This window comes from Lynx canadensis, chromosome A1 (genome assembly GCF_007474595.2).
Source record: "Lynx canadensis isolate LIC74 chromosome A1, mLynCan4.pri.v2, whole genome shotgun sequence".
In the NCBI taxonomy this organism is placed as follows: domain Eukaryota; kingdom Metazoa; phylum Chordata; class Mammalia; order Carnivora; family Felidae; genus Lynx; species Lynx canadensis.
Window position 1 is genome coordinate 111,084,712 of NC_044303.2, and position 14,671 is coordinate 111,099,382.

Sequence of the window (14,671 nt, forward strand, 5' to 3'; positions counted from 1 at the left end):
CATCCAACTTTGGTTCAGGTCATGATCTCATGGCTTGTGAGTTAGAGCTCCGCATCCAGCTCTGTGCTGACAGCTCAAAGCCTGGAGCCTGCTTCCAATTCTGTGTCTCCCCCTTTCTCTGCCCTTCCCCCTCTCACGCTGTGTCTTTGTCTCTCAAAAATAAACACTAAAAAAAATTAACAACAACAACAAAAATAAGCCTGGATAACAGTCAATCACACAAGGATGTGAGCCACACTGAATACCATAGTGATTACTGTTAATGTGTGCCCTTGTGAATACGCAACAGTGGGCTTTGAAACAATGCAGAAGAACAAAAGTACAAATCAGTTGTATGCATTAACAAACATGAGGGTCTGGAAAATATGGAACACTAAGTGGGCCTGTGACGTAAAAACCATAACATAAGCTTCATATTTGGGAAGAGGAGCACATGGGACACCTTGGTGACTCAGTCAATTAAGCGTCTGACTCTTGATTTCGGCTCAGGCCATGATCTCACAGTTTGTGGGATTGAGCCCCAAGTCGGACTCCATGCTAAGCATGGAGCCTGGTTGGGATTCTCATTCTCCCTCCCACTTCCCTGCTCATGCGTGCACATTCTCTCTCTCTCAAAATAAATAAATAAACGTTAAAAAACAACAACAAAAAGAGGAGCACTGGTTAAAACCTAGAGATGGTTGACAAATGTCAGGAAAGATACAGAGATTCTCAAATGGCCTGGCTGCTTCACATAGGACAAGGTATCCACCACCCACTGAGACCTGACTCATCCTTCTCAAATGGTTCCAGCATAACTTCATCCTTTCCATCCCTCCCACCAGAAATACATGACCTCATCGGGGTCCTGGAGCTTACCTGTACCCACAGTGTCTCTTGGTTAGCCCCATCCCTATATCATGGAGTCAGTAAATCACATCATTGGCTTGTTGATGTTTAATGACCTAGGAGGTCTGGGGTGCCTTCTACACAATGTGAATTCAAAGTCAGCATCCCTCCCTGCCCTGTCAGCTCAAGCCCCTGCTTTTATCATTAAGAATGATGGAGAGGGGTGCCTGAGTGGCTCAGTCGGTTAAGCGTCCGACATTGGCTCAGGTCATACTCTCACAGTTTGTGGGTTCGAGCCCCGCGTCGGGCTCTGTGCTGACAGCTTGGAGCCTGAAGCCTGCTTCGGATTCTGTGTCTCCCTCTCTCTGTTCCTCCCCCACTCACACTCTGTCTCTCTCTCTCTTTCTCAAAAATAAAGATTAAAAAAAAAATTAAAAAAAAAAAAAAAAAGAATGATGGAGACCAGGGGCGCCTGGATGGCTCTGTCAGTGAAACGTCCTACTTCAGCTCAGGTCATGATATCACGATCCATGAGTTCGAGCCCTGCAATGGGCTCTGTGCTGACAGCTCAGAGCCTGGGGCCTGCTTCCGATTCTGTGTCTCCCTCCCTCTCTGCCTCTCCCACACTCATGCTCTCTCTCTCTCAAAAATAAACATTAAAATAAATAAATAAATAAATAAAGCCTTTAAAAAATAAATAAAAGTATCTTTCTTCTGAGAAGCTCAAGCTCATAAGAAAAGTTTTAAGAGGGACGCCTGGCTGGCCAGTCGGTGAAGCATGTGACTCTTGATCTTGGAGTCATGAGTTTGAGCCCCACTTTGGGCATAAAGATTCCTTAATAAAAGATAAATAATAAACAACCTTTTAAAAAAAACTTAAGGAATACCTACCTAATAGTGATGGAGGGTGGGGTATAATGATCAAGAAATTATTGTATCACCAGACAATTAATCAAGAAGAAACTGGCCCAAATTAAGGCAAAGGACATTTGGGTTGGCTCCTTCCTGGTGAAGTATTTGACAAAAGAAGAAAACCAAGGCTGGATTAGGCCATGGGCAGGAAGATGGGAACTTCATTTCATTCCACAGTGCTATTCTAGACTCAAGGCATGTCTGCCTTCAAGGAGGGAAAGGCCAAGCAAGGTTCCTTATACATGAGGTAACACTTCAGATGAATGACTAGTTGTTCTTGCAAGCTGAATTTTTTATTCCTAACAACTGAACAAGAACCTATTCCTAGAGGAAAAATGAATGCTGAGAGCCTGTCTAGGATTCCAAGAGCTCAGAAAACCTGCTATGTCTGCCCTCCTGAGCCCCCGGAGAACGGATGTGTTCACTGTTGATTTTCTTAACCACTTTTTTTTTTTGTTAATGTTTATTCATTTTTGAGAGACACAGAGAAACAGAGCATGAGTGGGGGATGGACAGAGAGAGAGGGAGACAGAGAATCCGAAGCAGGCTTCAGGTTCCAAGCTGTCAGCACAGGGCCCGACGCGGGGCTCGAACCCACAAACCGTGAGATCATGACCTGAGCTGAAGTCAGATGCCCAACCGACCGAGCCACCCAGGCGCCCCAATTTTCCTTCAAGAGGAAGGGGAATCTTAAATGGTAATGTCCATTTGGCGGCTGAAACACTCAAATAATCAAACAAATCTTAGCTGTTGTATCAGAGCTACATTTGGCAATTATCCACGCAGAACTAGTATAAAAGGTTTCTCCTAAAGAAAACTTCCTGGAGGAATTGAGCAATGCTGGAGAAGACACGAGCCCGCCGCAGTTCCCAGGGAGCTCCTTGGAGCACGCAGAGAACGCCGGTGAGTGGGTCCATTCTGACAACTGGCAGTTCCCCGCCCTTCTCAGCTGGGGCCCAGCGTGTGCATGAGAAAGTTTCATCCTGTTGCCTCAATCAACAGCTAGAGAATCGAGAATCCCAGCTCCGCATACCAGGCTACTTAAGCAGTGATGAATCTGCTTCACTTCCTTCTTTATTTCCTAACCAAGAATGTAGTTCCAGTTTCAGTGTGGAGGCCAGAAACGGCTGAAGACATCACCACTTCCCTTCACTCAGACATCTCCGCAGGTAAGCCACCTGCCCTACACTTCCTTCTGAAGGCCCAAGCTAGAGATCATAGTTCTTAAACAGGGCACTTAACATATTGCTTGACTCCTTATTGGACTAAAATTTTCAAAACAAACTTCCAGGAGGTGGGGACTTGGCCAATAGTGCTGAGACCTAGTGTCTATCATGGGCCCTGTGGGGTAATTATATGACCTGGAACAAATCTGTGCACATTCAGGGCCTTTGGATAACCTTTAAAATGATGCTTTAACCTTTCTCCGCAATAAAAATTTCTACAACTCTAGGCTAAAAGAGGAAAAGGGGCTGCAGAAGACTACTGGCGACAATTTCACCTACCTAGAAGAATTAAAGCTGTGTTAGAGCCACACCAGTAAGACCAGACCCAATGCTGTGAGCACAGCCTCTGGGGGGCAGGTCCATGGTCCCCACCGTTTGGGGATGAATTCTGGAATAATCACTGGTTCACTGGAGAGCACAGCTGCCATTCTCGTCTCTGTTTCCTTCCCTTTTCCCTCCCTTCTCTACCCTGAGACCAAATTACTTCTGATTTACAAGAAGAAAAAGAAGGATGTATTCCCTCCCAGCTTCAGGGAGAATCACTGTTGTGTCTGAATTGGACCCAGATGTTCATGACACATAGGCCAACATTTAGATAATCACCATCCCTTTGCAAGCCTTTTGAAAAATATTCGCTTACACTATTTGATCTCCTTTCTTTAGCTTTTTACTTTATCATTCTTGAGAAATCATACTATGATGGATGAAGGGCTGGTTACATGGAAAGTCATGCCATGATGAGATTACTAATCTAAAGGAAGAGACAAGGTAGAGTAGAAAAAGCTCTAAGAATATAGATTAAAAAGCACGGGCAAATGCATAGGAAAATAATCACAGCTCTACAGAGTTAGTGTAGGCTTGGAGACAGGGGACAGACTGGTGCACTATGCATTGAGAAGAGCAATGACTATGTATGCACATGTTTCTAGAAACAATTCATCAATATTTCTTTTTCATTGTAGTACTCGATCCAAAATCTAAAGAGTGATCATTTAAAAATTGTGTATAGTTTCAAACATATGCAAGTAAACCTTTTGCAAAACTAATAATTGTTCACTAATTTATATAGTGAATAATATAACGATCCCCCATGCATGCATTATCCAGCTTCAACAATCATCAGCCCATACCTATCATTATTTTATCTGCATCCCCACTGACTTTCTCCATCCAGTGTTATTTTGAGGCAAATCCTAGACATCATATAATTTCATGTATAAATATTCAATATGTATCTCTAAAAGATAAAAAACTCATTTTAAACATAATCACTCCCATACTTGGAACTAATAATACTATAATGTCACTTATAGAATATATAAGTCATGTCAGAATATAAAAAGTGTTGACGAGGGGACGACTTTTGATCAGTCGGTTAGGCATCCGACTTCGGCTCACCTCATGATCTCCCAGCTCATGAGTTCTAGCCCTGCATTGGGCTCTGTGATGACAGCTCAGAACCTGGAGCCTGTTTTGGATTCCGTGTTTCCCTCTCTCTCTGCCCCTGCCCCACTCGCACTCTGTCTTTCTTTCTCTCAAAAAATAAATAAGTAAACAAACATTAAAAATTTTTGAGGAAAAAAAAAAAAGATGTTGACCAGTGGAGAGGTGTGAAATACTGCCATTCCCACAGACTGTAAAATGAAATGGGACTTATTTCTAGCTTATCCGATAAAACTTCAGAGAGTGGGTGATGGAATCTCATAGTCAACCTAATATTTATTATTTGTTTATTCTGCACTTCAGGGTGGGGAATCATGGATGAAATCCCCCGAAAGGAAAATTAGAGAGCCTCCATACTCATGAGCAATTCTCTTGGATAAGAGGAGGCTCCATGTAATTAGCCAATGTCATGGTGTCACACACACTGTCTCAGACCTATACACAGAGCTCAGGAATGTGAGTGAGCACCGTGGGCGAGGAAATTGCTTGCAAATCCAGCGCCCAATCCAGAAGCAACAGTCTATGAGAGTTTTCCAATGCCGGATTCTACTAGTTTCTGTTTCTTTGGAAATATTTTAGGAATTTATCAGACCTGTAAGAACCTCAGTGTCGTTCACAAGGAATTGAAGAGAAAGTAGAGTCATGAAAAAAAAGGGGGGAGGGGTTGTGAGGGATATATACATACTCCCTATATTCCTTTGTACTGATTGACAAATGTTCCTTTGAGAATGTTACATAAACACAAGGGAGCCTGGGTGGCTCAGTCAGTTGAACGTCCAACTTCTGCTCAGGTCATGATTTCGCAGTTCATGAGTTTGAGCCCTGCATTGGGCTCTATGCTGACAGCTCAGAGCCTAGAACCTGCCTTGGATTCTGTGTCACCCTCTCTCTCTAACCTCCCCTACTGCTGTCCCGCTCGCACTCTGTCTCTCTCTTAAAAATAAACATTAAAAAAAAATTAAAAAAAAAGAATATTACATAAACACAAAGGTTAGTTTATGCAGTTCCCAAAGATTTATGTGCAAAAAAAATTCTTTAAATCAAATTCTATCTTTAAAGTTTCCAAAAGAGCACATTTTGTAAAGCTAATTCATGTTCTCTCTCATGTTGTGAGACTAGAGCTTTGAACGTTTTATTTTCTTTTTTTTTTTTTTTTTTTTTTTTTTTTTTTTTTAATTTTTTTTTTTTTCAACGTTTATTTATTTTTGGGACAGAGAGAGACAGAGCACGAATGGGGGAGGGGCAGAGAGAGAGGGAGACACAGAACCGGAAACAGGCTCCAGGCTCCGAGCCATCCGCCCAGAGCCCGACGCGGGGCTCGAACTCACGGACCGCGAGATCGTGACCTGGTTGAAGTCGGACGCTTAACCGACTGCGCCACCCAGGCGCCCCGAACGTTTTATTTTCTTAAAATGAAACAATCCCAACTAGACTCGCAGGAGGAAATCACATATTCTTGGGGCTGTGCATGCCTTTTCACTCCTGCACCACTACTGCAATAGTTACCTAACTGGTTTGTATGCTTCTCCTCCTCCCCCTTCACACTGAGCTGTCTTCTTAAGCACTTACCTAGTCCTGCCACTTCACTAATAGGCATTTAATGCTTCCATCGCCTTCCAAAAAACCCCCAGGTCTTTAGGATAGCATTCCAAGTTCTGAGATTGGTCTCTGACTTACTGGAACAACCTATTCCTCACTCTCCTACTCTCCACATACTCTATTTTCTGGCCGCATCAGCTAGTAAATGTTTTTAGAACATAAGCCAAATTTTATCAAACAATGAAACACTGAATTCACATCTGAATGTAAGGGATGGGATAGCCCAGTGTTTAAGAGCATAACCTTCATGTCAGACTGGTTGGGATCCTGGCTCTGTCACCTACCAGCTAACTGACTTTGATAAAATCACTTACTCTGCCTGAGGCACAAGTTGCTTCAACTCTAAAATGGGAATGATTAAAGCACCTTTCTTGTAGAGTTGCTGGGAGGATTAGGTTAGATTAAGCAGTGCCTGGTACATAATAAATATCCAACATATTATAGCTTTTATTTCAGTTGATTAAGGTCTTTCTATCTGTCAAGAGACACCACCCCATGAAACCTTTATAGTTTCCCCAGTGGAAGGTCATCTCGCCTCTCTGATCCTACAGACCATTCATACCTCTTTCTCAGCACAACTTTCTATCTTGTATTATTTTTATTATTCTGATACACATCTTTGCTGTCCTATGCTGTTGAATCCCTGCCATGTACTAAATGCCATAGGGAATAAAAAAAGGAAGAAAACTTGGTTCTTTGCCATGCAAGTAGTGCTCAGAATCTAGTTAGCAAACAGACATTGGCAACCCAAATACAACTCACCATTGTTTGTTCAATAAAGATGTGGTTCATTATTATTATGATGATACTGTTTTCCTAAGGTCCTCTTACAGAAGAATCTCAAAGTATGAGCTACATTTTAACACAGGGACCATTTCCCCTACTACTAAACAGAATTTACTTCTTTTTTTTTTTTTTAACGTTTATTTATTTTTGAGACAGAGACAGAGCATGAATGGGGGAGGGTCAGAGAGAGGGAGACACAGAATCCGAAACAGGCTCCAGGCTCTGAGCGGTCAGCACAGAGCCCGACGAGGGGCTCGAACTCACGGACTGTGAGATCATGACTGGAGCCGAAGTCGGACACTTAACCGACTGAGCCACCCAGGCGCCCCCAGAATTTACTTCTAGAGAACAAATGTAGTAAAATACAATTGAACACAGCTGAGTTTGAGGAACTATCCAGGGAAAGGTACGGTCAGTGATGTTTAGAGATTGAAATGATAGAATCCAGCTAGGACTTCCTCTGCTCCCAAAACTTTTGCCAAAATAAATATACAAAGTATTAGGCCTAAGATATGGCACAGAGCTAGAAGCACTTCTAGCCTCCTTTCCCTGGTGATGAATTATGATATGCATTCTTGGTGTATGTGTAATCCAAGGCCAGAAGAGATGGTGAAGGCCACACAACCCCTCAATGCTGCATCACGTCAGCCAGCCTAGAGACCAAAACTGTGAGGTTAACGACTACAACTGGATCTCAGCTGCAGAAAACCAGCAGTCCTAATTGCTGAATCTAATCTGTCTTGTACTAAACGAGGTTTTAGGTCAGGGCCAAGTTCCCAATGTCAACAGGACTTCAGGTGAGACTGCCAGGGTTCCTGCCTCGCCCAACTGAGGATGACACCCACAACACCTGCTACAACAGGAAACAATGCAGCTGGGCAGCATATTTTGACCATGTGGCTGGGCACGTGTCATCAAGATGGCTCCTCCTCAAGTAACTGCTCTGGGCAGCTAAGCAAAGAGGAGTAGCTTATTCTCCTGGATAGAGCAGACCACGCCCCCCTTTCTCCCACTGTCCCCCACTCCAGGCTGGCTGAGCAGTACAACCTTGTGGGGGTGGGGCAAGGCTGGTTTCCTCACTACACCTCCAGGATTCTAGGTCTGTGGGGAACTGTGAGAGAGGAAGCATTATTCAACTAGGGGCAGTTTTGTGTTTCTGAAAACAGATGCAAAAGTCAGATGTTTGGTCAAACAATGTAAGGACAGTTCATTCCCAGAAAGCTAAAATCATTATAAAATCCCTAATTGCATCTTGCATTTTAATCATAGTATTGAACAATTTATCTTCCAATATTTGTAGATATTTCCTTTTTTTCTTTTCTTCACAACTGAGCGTGTCATCTGGCATGTGACTAAGAGTCCAGATGGGACTAAAGGGTCATGCTTTTAGTACCCCTCAGGAACAGCTTTGTCTTAATGTTGTCACATTCAGAAAAGTGATGCTTCTAATCACTAGCATCAGTAACCTCATGTTTCTACTCCAAATAATTTCTATTTTTACACACAAAAAAAGAGTAAAATATTCAAGTTGTCACATAGGCACCACTATGCAAACAATGAGAGCACCACTTTTAAGCCTGCATGATGGACCTGGCAGAGGAGGACAGACTGCATTAGTCCAACTGATGGATGAGAGTCTGAATGTTGGACAAGTGGACTAAGGAAAAGCTGTAAGTATAGTGAATACAGAAGTAAAACATGTGAGAAATGAGGGTGGCTAGTTGTATGAAAACTATACCTTTATAGAGTATCTTCTGGGTTATAGTCTACTTTCATGTACATTTCCTCATTCTGTCATCACCTCACACTTTCGTCTCATCCCACACCCTTCTTCAGTTTCAAGAAAGAACAAGAATGGTAAGATGACAAAATCAGTATTTGCTTAGCATGAAATACTAGTCAACAAAGAAGTATTATATTTAGATCTTCCTTGATATGGTAAATATTGAGTAACTGCATAACCATCTTATGGGGTGTTAAGAATAAAAGTATGTTAAAAAAAAAGAATAAAAGTATGTTACAGGACGTCTTGACACAGGTGTATAAAAGGACCAAAACCAACTTTAGCACAGAGTTAAACAATTACCAGTCATGTAGAAAACAGGTATCTGTGGAAATGGCTGCCAGTTTCCACAAGTCACCTGAAGAAGTTTATATTCTCACCCCATCAATGGAGTGAGCCAGTTGCCCTCCACTCAGAATGAGATCTTCAGCTCAACACATGTTCAACAGAACTTCACTCAATGCCTTGTGCAGAGCAGCTGATCAACAATTTAAAAAATTAAAACAGGGGCGCCTGGGTGGCGCAGTCGGTTAAGCGTCCGACTTCAGCCAGGTCACGATCTCGCGGTCCGTGAGTTCGAGCCCCGCGTCAGGCTCTGGGCTGATGGCTCGGAGCCTGTTTCCGATTCTGTGTCTCCCTCTCCCTCTGCCCCTCCCCCGTTCATGCTCTGTCTCTCTCTCTGTCCCAAAAATAAATAAACGTTGAAAAAAGAAAAATTAAAAAAAAAAAATTAAAACAAAGGCTTGATTCAAACAGAATATAAAAATATGAGAAATATATTTGAACACTGATTGAATAGTTGATGGTATTAACAAAGTGTTAATAACTGTTATAAAGACATAGAATTATGTCTTTGTAGGAAGAGGTCTTAGCTTTTAGAGATACATATTGAAATATGTAGGGAAGGGTTAAATGATGCCTGGGATTTGCTCCAAAATAATAAAGGAGGGGAAGAAATGAGTGGGGAAATACATGAAACAAAACTGACCATGTGTTGATAATTGATAATCTGGGTGATAAGTACATGGAGGGCCATTGTGATACCCTGTCTACTCTTTTTTTTTTTTTTTTTATTTTTTTTTTCAACATCCATCTACCTTTGGGACAGAGAGAGACAGAGCATGAACGGGGGAGGGGCAGAGAGAGAGGGAGACACAGAATCTGAAACAGGCTCCAGGCTCCGAGCCATCAGCCCAGAGCCTGACGCGGGGCTCGAACTCACGGACCGCGAGATCGTGACCTGGCTGAAGTCGGACGCTTAAACGACTGCGCCACCCAGGCGCCCCATACCCTGTCTACTCTTGTATATATTTGAAATTTCCCACAACAAAAAGTTTTTTAAATTTTGGAGCATTAGAAACATAAATTAAAACTGGTATGCAAAGAATCCTGCCGGGGTGCCTGGCTGGCTCAGTTGTTAGAGCATGAGACTCTTGATCTCAGAATCATGGTTTTGAGCCCCACATTGGGCATAGAGATTACGTAAATAAATAAACTCAGAAAGAAAAAAAACTTGCCACATCAACATGAATAAACATTAAAAAAATGTTGGGGAGGGGTGCCTGGGTGCTTATTCCATTAAGTGTCGGACTTTTGATTTTGGCTCAGGTTGTGATCTCTTGGTTCATGAGATTGAGCTCTGCGTTGGGCTTTGTGCTGGCAGTGCAGAGCCTGCTTGGGGTCCTCTCTCTCTCTCTCTCTCTCTCTCTCTCTCTCTGTCAAAATGAATAAACACTTTCAAAAAATGCTGGGGAAAAATGTGTTGCAGAAGGATGTATCCTGAAAAATGTCATTAATATAAAATTCCAAACATGTCAAACAATACAAGTGATACAATACAAACTCCTAAGGTTACATGCAAAAACCTAGAAAGACAAGCATGGGAATGACAGATACAAATTTCAAAACCATGGTTATTGGGATGCAGGAAGGGGAAGGTAATTGGGAAGGGTTACACAAAGGGCTTCAACTATTTTTTTTTTAATTTTTTTTCAACATTTATTTATTTTTGGGACAGAGAGAGACAGAGCATGAACGGGGGAGGGGCAGAGAGAGAGGGAGACACAGAATCTGAAACAGGCTCCAGGCTCCGAGCCATCAGCCCAGAGCCTGTCGCGGGGCTCGAACTCACGGACCGCGAGATCGTGACCTGGCTGAAGTCGGACACTTAACCGACTGCGCCACCCAGGCGCCCCTATTTTTACATAAGGCAGTAAACATATGTGATTATCATATTATTCTCTATTCACTTTTGTATTTTTTGAAATATTTAACAATAGAAGTACACATAAAAATTAAAATTAAAAAATGAAATAGAAATTGGATAATCATTTGTGGGGATGTTCTGGAAGAGTCCTGCACTTCTTGTATTGACTTCCAAGAACAATATCCATCGCCACCCTATTCCTCAGCTTAGGAAAATTGCTTCTTTTTTTGTTAAAATATTTTTATTATAAAAAAATCATACTGACAAAAATATAATTAGCATATTTTAATAATAATGATAATGATAAAACGAACTCCTTTGAACCATGACTCAAGAAATCTGACAGTACTAGGACCAATAAAGTTCCTGGTACAGTCTCTATTCACATTCCCAGCAGACAGAGCTGCTATCCTGAATTTTGTGTTTATCTTTCTTGGACTTTCTCTGTAATATAATCATATATTGTGTATTTAAGATATAGTTTTACATGTTTTTAACTTGTGCATGTGGAATTATACTCTGACTTGCTTTTTTTTTTTGAGGAGAGAGAGAGAAAGAGAGAGAGTGAGTGGGGGAGAGTCAGAGTGAGAGGGAGACAGAATCTTAAGCAGGCTCCACGCCCAGTGTGGAGCGCAACGTGGGGTTTGATCTCACGACTGTGAGATCTTGACCTAAGCCAAAATCATGAGTCGAATGCTTTATTGACTGAGCCACCCAGATGCCCCTTGACTTATTTTAATGTGAGATACTATGAAATGTATTGATGTTGATGCATGTGTTATAGTTCATTCATTTTCACTGTGTGTGTACTAAATTATTTATTTATCCAGTCTATTGCTGATGGACTTTTGGGTTGTTTCCAGTTTTTTGCTATAATAAACAACACTGCTGGACACATTCTTATACTTATCTCCTGAAGTCTATGTGCAAGACTTTCTCTACAGTAAACACCAAGGAAAGGAACAGTTGGGCATAGGGTAAGTCCATCTACAACTTTACCTAGATAATGCCAGATTTTCCACAGTGGTTGCCCCAGTGTGCACTCCCACCAGCCTTGTGTGAGAGATTCCAGTGCTCTGTATTCTCACAAACACTTCATATTGACAATTAGTTTGCCTACTGAGTGAGGTGAGAACTGGAATCTGTGATTTTAATTTCCATTTCCCTGCTTATTAATGAAGCTGAGTCTCTTGTCATGTTATTCCTCACTCATCTTCCTGCTTTTGTGAAATATCTGATTCCATCCTTTGCTCATTTGTAGGTATGTTGTGTTTTTCTTATTGATTTTTAAAGGAATTTACTATATATTTTAGATATAATAATATAAATTATGTAATTTCCCAATTGTGACCTGCCTTGTCTAAAATAAATGTGTTTCCTCCCTTTGATCTGTTAGGGTAGTAGACTAAAGCATTAGACTTCCCTACCAACCTTGTGTTCTGGGACAAACCCAACTTTGTTATTAAACAGTACCATTTTTTATATTCTGGATTTTGCTTGCTAATATCGTGTTTAGGATTTTGCAGCTGTATGTGAGATTGGGCTGTTACTTTGTTTTATTGACCTTGACTGACTTAAGTTTTAAGACTATTCCACACATCCATTCACTGAACAAAATTTTTTTTGAATGCCTACTGTATACAAGGCACTATTCTAGGCATTTGGACACATCATGAACAAAAGGGAAAAATATCTCTGTTCTGGTAGACATTACATTCTAGCCTCATATGATGAGTTAGGGTATGTTTCCCTTTTTTTTTTTTTTTTTTTTAACTTTCTGGAGGGGCTATAAGACTTGGGAATTATCTCAGTCTTAAATGTTTGAAAGAACATACTGTTTCATTTTTGTTTATCTTTTTAATTTTTAAGTAAGTTCTACATGCAATGTGGGGCTGGAACTCATGACCCTGGGATGAAGAGTCACATGCTCTACTGACTGAGCCAGCGAGGCGCCCTTGCAAGAACATATTTTTTAAGCATTCTGGGCCTGGGGTTTTAACAATTGATTCTTTTTTTTTTTTTTTTTTTAATTTTTAAAATGTTTATTTACTTTTGAGAGAGAGAGAGTGTGTGAGGGGGGGAAGGGTCAGAGAGAGAGGGAGACACAGAATCTGAAGCAGGCTCCAGGCTCTGAGCTGTCTGCACAAGAGCCCAACGTGGAGCTCGAACTCACAGACCACGAGATCATGACCTGGGCTGAAGTTGGACACTTAACCAGCTGAGCCACTCAGGTGCCCCAACAATTGATTCTTTTTCTTGTTTATAGCATCATTCAGGTTTTCTATTTTTGAGTCAGTTTTAACTAATATTTTGTAGAAATTCTTCTAGTTCATTTAAAATTTGAAATTTACTTGCCTGAGGTTGCTGGCAATGTTCTCTTACAGTTTTTGTTTTGTTTTGCTTTTATCTCAACTGCGTCAGTACTTATGGCCACCTTCACATTTCTTACCTGGCCTGCTGCCTCTTCCCCATTTTTCTTGATCCATTTCACAACAGGCTTGTCAATTTTACTAGTCTCATCAAAAAATTAACTTGTGGCTTTGTTCTCTATTGTATTTTATTCTCTATTATATCTCCATTTTTCACTTCATGAATTTCTGTTCTTCTAGTTATTACTTCACCCCTTTTATTTTGGTTTTATTCTGTTCTTTTAAAAATTTCTTCAGTTGGTGTTTAATTCATTCATTTTCATCTATTCTCTTCTTATAGAAATATTTAAAGTAACATATTTCCTTCTTAATGTCACAAGTCTTCTTTAACTTTTATTAAAACCATAACACACATACACACAAATGCACAAATCATAACACTTCAGCGAATTATCACAAAGTGAACAGAACATGGTGACTCCCATGCAGGTCAAGAAAGAGAACATTACTAGCCTCTCCCAGTCCAGTCTCCTGCTTTACAGAAGGTAACCACCATCATGACCTCTGTCACCACAGATCAGTTTTAGCTGTTTCTGAACTTTATGAAAACAGAATAATGTAGTATGTATTCTTTCTTATATTTGGCTTAATTCTTTGATATTATATTTATGAGATACATCTAAGTTGTTGTATGTGGGTATAGTTTGTTCACTTTGTGGCTATATATAATATTTCATTATATGAATACACTAGAGTTCATTTATCCATCGTACTTTTGATGAACATTTGTGAGGTTTCCAGTTTGGAGCTAATACAAACAATGCTGATGTGAACACTGTTTCATTTTGAAATAACTTCAAACTTGTAAAAAAGTTACAAAAAAAGTACAAAGAACGTTTTTTCCTGAACCACTTGAGACTAAATTGCTGGTATGATGCCTCAAATAACTTAGAATTTATACGCAACTCTGGGAACAAGGGTATTGTCTTACTTAACCCGAATACAATAATCAAAAGCAGGAAATTAACATTAATATACTACTATCATTGAATCCACAGACCTCATTCAGGTTCTTCCAATTCTCCCATATGTCTTTTGTAGCAAAACCCTCCAGTCAGGGATCACATGTTATATTTGGTTTTCACATCTCTCTTTCTCTTTCAATGTGGAGGCGTTCTTCAGTCTCTCCCTGACTTTCAAGGACTGACTCTTTTGAATGTTTCAGACCAGTTGTTTTGTATAGTGCTCTAGATTTTAGTTTTTCTGACATTTCCTCATGTTTAGATTCCAGGTCATGTATTTTTGGTAGGAATATCAAGGAAATAATGTTGTTATTTTCAATGCATCCTGCCAGGTGGTAAATTAGGTCAATTTGTCCCATAACTGTGAATGTTCACTTTGACCAATTTACTAAAGTGTTTTCTAACAAGTTTCTCTTCTGTAAAATTATTCTCTTCCATTTGTAATTAATAAGTTATCTTGTGGGAGACATTTTGACACTATGCAAATATCTTAGTTT

The 14,671-nt window shown here is 40.6% G+C and overlaps 1 protein-coding gene across 1 annotated transcript in view; it reads right to left on the minus strand.

Moving 5' to 3' along the window:
- Positions 1–3,155: 3,155 nt before the first annotated feature.
- Positions 3,156–14,671, minus strand: part of CDKL3 (cyclin dependent kinase like 3) — a 91,691-nt gene continuing 80,175 nt past the window's right edge. The window contains exon 11 of the mRNA XM_032593839.1: positions 3,156–3,194. Within this exon, the coding sequence (XP_032449730.1) occupies positions 3,156–3,194 (39 nt within the window). The remainder of the gene's footprint in view (positions 3,195–14,671) is intronic.